Source organism: Myotis lucifugus, unplaced genomic scaffold (assembly GCF_000147115.1).
Source record: "Myotis lucifugus unplaced genomic scaffold, Myoluc2.0 scaffold_8952, whole genome shotgun sequence".
NCBI lineage: Eukaryota > Metazoa > Chordata > Mammalia > Chiroptera > Vespertilionidae > Myotis > Myotis lucifugus.
The window spans coordinates 1-6620 of record NW_005880000.1 but is presented as its reverse complement, the minus strand read 5'-3'; the positions used below and the strand labels follow the sequence as shown (position 1 = coordinate 6620).

General features: G+C 48.8%; 1 protein-coding gene across 1 annotated transcript; it reads left to right on the top strand.

The window, feature by feature from the left end:
- Window positions 1–154: 154 nt before the first annotated feature.
- Window positions 155–3541, top strand: LOC106696098 (bactericidal permeability-increasing protein-like; the record flags this gene model as incomplete). Its single annotated transcript, XM_014451191.2, has 3 exons — window positions 155–319; window positions 1315–1382; window positions 3499–3541. Coding segments are annotated over exons 1-3 (270 nt in total), but the record flags the coding sequence as incomplete, so codon positions are not given.
- Window positions 3542–6620: the final 3079 nt, after the last annotated feature.

Genomic DNA, 6620 nt, shown 5'->3' with positions numbered 1-6620 from the left:
GTTTCAGCTGCCAGATCATGCGGTCTCAGGGTTTAGTCAAAATGCAATGGGAAGACATTGGAGGTGTTTATGCAGGGCAGGACAAGACAGGATTTAGAAACATTTAAGTAAAAGTGTCCCTTTTGTTGGTTGTCCCCACCGGGGGCTGCAGTTGGCCAAGATGTTCCCCAACATGAGCATGCAGTTCCTCGTCAGAGTCTCTTCTCCACCGCACCTCACTGTGTCCCCCGCTGGTCTTGCCTGCACCCCGGTCCTGGAGGCCCAGGCCTTCGCTGTCCTCCCGAACTCCTCCTTGGCTCCTCTCTTCCTGCTTGGCATGGTAAGCTGTTCCAGGGTGTGGGCAGATGGGGAGCCCTGGACAAGGCTGAGAGCACGCCCTCGGGGTCAGGGGACCTGTGAATCCTGCCCAGGTTCAAACCTGGACTCTGTAGCTGCAGGCCTGTGACCAGAGCCATTACACTAACTGCTTTGGGCTCCTGCAGGCACTCATTCATTCAATTATTCATTCGTCATTGGTTTGAAGTATGTGTACTGTTTCTGATTCATTCACTCATATCTTCAGTCATTTATGCATTTGTGTATTGTTCATTCATTTATTCATTCAATTATTCATTAGATTGCTAACTTGAAATATGCTATATCTCTTCTGGTTTATACATGCATTATTATTCATTTATTCATTTACTTATACCCTTGTCCAATTGATCATTCATTTGTATATTTGTTCTTTCATTCATTATGTATTCATCCACACATATCTTTGTTTATGCCTTCATTGGTATGTTCAATCCCTCACTTATTCAAGTTTTTATTCCATTGTTGATTTGTGCACTCACTCATGTGATCACTGTGTCGCGCCGTGAACTTTCCGAGGCACCCACTCTGGCCGCTGGGAGTGAGGCCAGACTTTCTCCCACCAGGAGGCACTCACAGGCCGCAGCAGGTCTGCGCAGTCTCAAGCTGAGACCCATTTTTCCCCACTTTGCAGATTAAATGGGTTCTCACAGAGTCGCTGAGGCAGGAAGCTCGGTTTTCTAACTCACCAAATATTTGTTGAATGAATAAATGAATGAATGGCTGTGAGAATAGGGCTGGCCTATGGCCTGACTCACAAGTAGCTTGGGACTCAGACATGGACTCAGAAACCGGGGAGAAAATGGTACTTGGTCCCAGCCCAGGACTCATCAACAAGGAGGAAGTAAAAGGGAGGCCACCCCCCACCCCCACCCCAAGCTGACCCTCCCAGCGGTGGAGGCCTTCCAGAGCCCCCAGGCCTTGGGCCAGCACCTCACCTCCTGGGTTGTTGTTTTGCAGAGTGCGAACGCTTCTGTGGAGGTCGGCGCCATGTCCGACAGGCTTGTGGGAGAGCTCAGCTTGGACAAGTAAGTGGACCTGTGGGTCAGGGGGAGGGAGCTGCCCATTCATTCGTGGGGTCCATGGGCTAGCAATGACCTTACAGTGTGCCAAGTACTATGCCATTGCTTTCCCGTTCACCCATCACATTGAAGCTTCAAACAGTGTGCAGAGGGCACAATGTTCCCATTTCACAGACAGTGAAACCAACACTCAGAGACGAAGTGACTTGCCCAAGGCCACACGTCGTAGGGTAACCAGCCATCTCAGTTTGCCCGGAGTGTCCCAGTTGGGGCACTGAAAGTCCCTCGTCTCAGGCACCTCTCAGTCCTGGGCCAACTCATGGCTGATACCACTCCACACTGAACCACAGCAGCCCCCCGCCACCCCACACCCCCGGCCTTCCTTGGCACTTGGAAAACCCACTTCACCCCCATCCTTGGGACCCTGTCAGCCCTCCCCCGCTGGGAGACTGGGGTCCATGTGCTGGGTTGAATCCCGACAGAGGAGGTGTGTGAGCGTGGTGTCTGACGTCCAGGCACCTGCATTGGAAGCGCAGCTCGCCGTGGTAAGCAACAGACTTTCCAAACTTTGACGTCCCTGGCAGTAAAATAAGCCCGAGAATTGCTCCTTCACAGCAACATTGTCGTGAGGATGAAATGAGTCACTAATATGTATTGTTGTGTTTGGAACACTTTAAGGGATAAAAATAAGTGCTCGATAAGTAAAAGGAAAAGAGAGACACAGAAAAAAGAGAAACACAGAAATTGGAGGAGAGACAGAGAAAGAGAGACATTCAGAGAGAGGGACACACACACAAAGGAAGAAAGGAAGAGACGTCAAGAAAGAGAGACGCGGCATGAGAGACAGAGAGACAGGCAGATGGGGAGACACATAAGAGAGAGACACAAAAGGAGGAAGAGGGAGGATAGAGGTGACACAAAGAAAAAGAAAGACACCCCGAGAGAGTAGATGCCGTGGCCCCAACATTTAGACCTGGCATCGACCTCTTACTCACACTCACGCTGGTTAAACTGAGTCCTGACCCAGGCTCCTGCCCATGTCCTCCTTCGCCCTGGCACGGAGGTGTCCTTCTTCACCTTGGCATGGGTCCCTGAGGCCTCTATGCTGCTCATTTCTGTGATATCCTTCTGAGAAGTGTTACTGCTTTGGGAACAGGTGGATTTAATGTTCCTTGAAGCTCCCGTGGGCCTCTCAGATACAGGAGCCGGAGAGGACGCAGCTGGGTGGTGGCTGAGCACAGACTTTCTGAAATAACCCACAGGGCTGGGGTCCTGGGGCTCCTAAGTCTTGGTGAACAAGAGTGAGTTTTCAAACTTTGTAGGTAATGGAGACAAGAGTGTTGGCCTCCAGGGGACTTATTAGAAATGCTCATTGTTGGCTGTGTGGCCTCAGGCAGGTTGTTTGACCTCTCTGAGTGTCAGTTTTCTCATCTGCAACATGCCAGTGCGATGGCCCTTGCCTCTTGGGGTCTTGCAGGAATTCATTGGGACAAAGTACTCAACAGGGTGAATGATAGGGGTTTCAATAAACGGCCATTTATTTCTCCCTTTCTCTGAGATCACATTTAAAATGCCATAAAGGCTGTAAAGAGGAGATAGTTGATTGGCTCAGGCAATTGAAAAGTCCAAGGGTTTCAGGCCAGGGTGGATCCAGGTGCTTAAGTAATGTCCTTGGGACTCTGACTCCCTCGTCTCTTGGCTCTGCTATCCCCGACGCTGGCTTCATTTTCCAGAAGGCTATCGCCAAGTGGTGACAGAAATGGTCACCAGCAGCTCCCTGATTTCCCTGGAGAAAAAAGAACATCTCATTGCCAATATTTCCAGCTGAGACCACCTCTCCTTGGGCCAGCCATGAGCCACAGGGCCAACCCTGAAGCAATCACTGCGGCCAGGGAGGTGGAACCTGCCCCTTGGCCAGCCCACCCCCAGCTCACCACTGACAGTGTAGAGAATGGGTGGTTTCCCCAAAGGAAAAACCGGGGGGCTGTGACCAGAGGAAGGGGGATGACTACTGGGAGGGGAAACCAAGCAGCCTTCACCAGAGTGGCCCTTCCTCCCCAGTAACTGAATTCTCATACGAGTCAGGAAAATGGTGTCTCAGCTGCCCCTCCCCTTCTCACAGGCTGCTCCTGGAACTGAAGCACTCAGACATCGGCCCCTTCTCGGTGAGTCTGAGGCCCTTGGAGGCTCCTTCCTTCCCCTGATCTTGAGATAATGGTCCTGAAGACCACTGGGCTCATGGCATCATTTCAGGAGGCCACTGGTCATTTGCATACAATTTGCATGTGAGGTAATGATGGGAGGAGCTTTGTGGGCCTTGGGCAGGTCACTTTCCTTTCGGAACTTCAACCCTTCCCCACAAGTCAGGGATAATCCTTCCCACTTGAGCTAATATGGTGAGGCTTCATTGGAGTTAAATGTGCACAATCTGGTATAGAAAATCTGCCCAGTAAATGTTTGTTGAATGAACAAGTGAATTACTTTGCTGAGCACCTGCTATAGGGCAGGCACTGTTCCAGGTGTTGGGATATGCTCATGAAGAAGACAGGGAAGCCACCCCTTCTAGAGCTTCACATCATAGCAGGAAAGCAGACAATACGAAAGGAAGATTACTTCAGTCAAGATCAGCGCTATGAAAAACAAAACGGAAGTGGGGTAGACAGTGATGAGACGGTTGAGGGTTAGACAGTGTGACCAGGGAAAGCCTCTCTGAGGAGGTGATATCTGGGCCGAGGGAGGCAGCAGCAGGAAGATCTGCCGTAGGCAGAAGAAATAGCAGGGACAAAGGCCCCGGGGCTGGCTCACCCGGGCCTTCTGGGCTAGAGCAGATGGTGTTTGAAGGGCAGTGAGGAGCAATGAACTGTTTCATACAGAGTGACATGACCTGATTTGTACCTTGATGAAAGTTGCCCCAGGCTGGGATTAGGAGAATGGAGTCTGGGGACAAGGTTAGACCGCATTAATAAATGGGGAGGTGGGCACATTTGTCCATGTGAAGACGAGGCCAGGAAGAAAGAGTACTTTGGAAGTAAGGTCAGACAAAACCTTTTTTAAAATTTTGTAAAATATGTTTTTATTGACTTTAGAGAGAGAGGAAAGGAGAGAGATAGGTAGAAACATAAACATTGATTGGCTGCCTCCTGCACGCTCCTCACTGGGGATCCAGCCTGCAACCTGTGACCTCTTGGTTCATGGGTCGTCACTCAACCACTTAGCCACACTGGCCAGGCCAGGCAAAGCTTGATGAGAGATATGATGTACGGGGTGAGGGAGAGGGCATTGAAGAATGACACCTAGATTTTTGGCTTGAGCACCTGGGTGAGTGGCAAAGTCACTGAGATGGAGAAGGGCAGGTGGGAGGGAGAGGAGCAGGGTTCTCACCAGCCCAGGTAGATGATGCCACTACCTGGAATCCCTGACCATCATTAAGTAGACTCACCCCTGCCTCCCTCACCCAAGGAGGGCCCTGCTGGTGAGCTGCCCACGTAAGTAGCAGCTCAAATGCTCTTCAACAGCTGCCCTGAGTGAGCATCTCCCTGGTGACTCCCATTAGACGCCACAGCATGCTGACTCTGTCCACAGCGCCTTACTACGCGTGGCCTCTTGGTGAACCCCTGGAGAACATTTCCTTGGATCTCCTGCCCTGCCAGGGTTCTTGTCCAGCATCAAGAAGGGTTCAGGAATCTGGAAAAGGGGCTGTGCGTAGATGACATAGGAATCCAGAGACTAATAAAGAGTCCGGAGACGAGATATAATTTTGAAAGGCATTGGGGGTCAGAGGACCTTCAGGTAAAGGAACTGAAGACTCCCTCCTTGTCTAGGACCCTTGCTTTTATTCACACAATTTGTCCTAAGGCAAGGTGGAGATAATACACTTCAAAGGGTAAGGTTTCAAAGGGTACAGAGGCATTGTCAGTTTGGGGAATAGCCTACAGCTGTTCAGGTGTTTGGCCAGTAGGAGGCAATAACATGTAGATTAAGATGCCCTTTAACTGGCAGCCACAATCAGTTTCCTATTCAGGTTTGGGGAAATGCCTTTAGCCATTCCCAACAGGTGACTATGTGTGACTCAACCCTGTTGAGTCCCCAAGTCTCATCAACCTTTTGATGAAACTCTTAAAATTATGACATGCTGGAATTGGTCTACGGCACTGCCCCAATACCCCCACCAAGTGGGTGCAACCCCCAAGTCAGACCGTCCCAATGTCCCTCCAAATCCGATGGAACTCCAACCAGCCCTTCCCATCTGATGAGAGATTACAACAACAACAAAAAGGCTCAAAGCTACCTCACTGTATTCTCATGGCATCACTGGTGCTGAGGCACCACAGTGTGATGACTCAGTGGGCAACCAACTGCTGCTTCTGCAGAAAATAAAAATGTTAAGTTCCTAGATTCATGGGAAGAAGGGCTCCGTGTTTGATGAGCCCCGAGAATTACAGCCTGGGAGAGGAGACTCAATTGTTCCAGAAACAAAAATGTGCATAATTACAAGTTGTAAATGTCACCACTGCAGGCAATGCTCTTGAGGGTGTTACATTATAGTTGACTTTTTTTTTTCATTGCAAAAGCAAAACATATACATTATAGAACAATCAGAACCTACAGGTTTACAAAAGAAAGAAAATAAAAACCATTTCCTAATTTCCCCATTAACTAATAATTTGAAGTATATCCTTCCTCGCCTTTTGCTATGCGTATTCAATAACAAAATGTAATTCTGTGGTTTCCACAGCCCACTTTCCTTACTCGAAAAATATCATAAATATGTGATTATAATTATACTTCTACACTGTCATGCATAACAATTGTGTAGTTTCCTAGCATCAAAGTGCCACCATGTCCTCCAGATGGCTCCCCAAGTGTGGACATGTAGCCTGCTTTTTAAACAGTTGTTATTACAGTATAGTTGACATGCAATATTATATTAGTTTTCAGGTGTGCAACACAGTGACTTGACATTTCTATTCCTTACAATGTGATCACCACACTAAGTCCAGTAACCAACCATCTGTCACCGTGTCAACTTATCACACTATAAGTGACTATATCCCCCTTCACCATTTTCACCCATCCCTCCATCCCCCACCTCTGGCGACCACACATATAAGTGAACTCATGCTGTATTGTCTTTATCTGTTTGAGTTATTTACCCTCCAGGTCCATCCATGTTGTCGCAAATGGCAGAATTTCATTCTTTTTTTTTTGTTTGTTACTGCTGAGTAGTATTCCATTGTTTTTGTT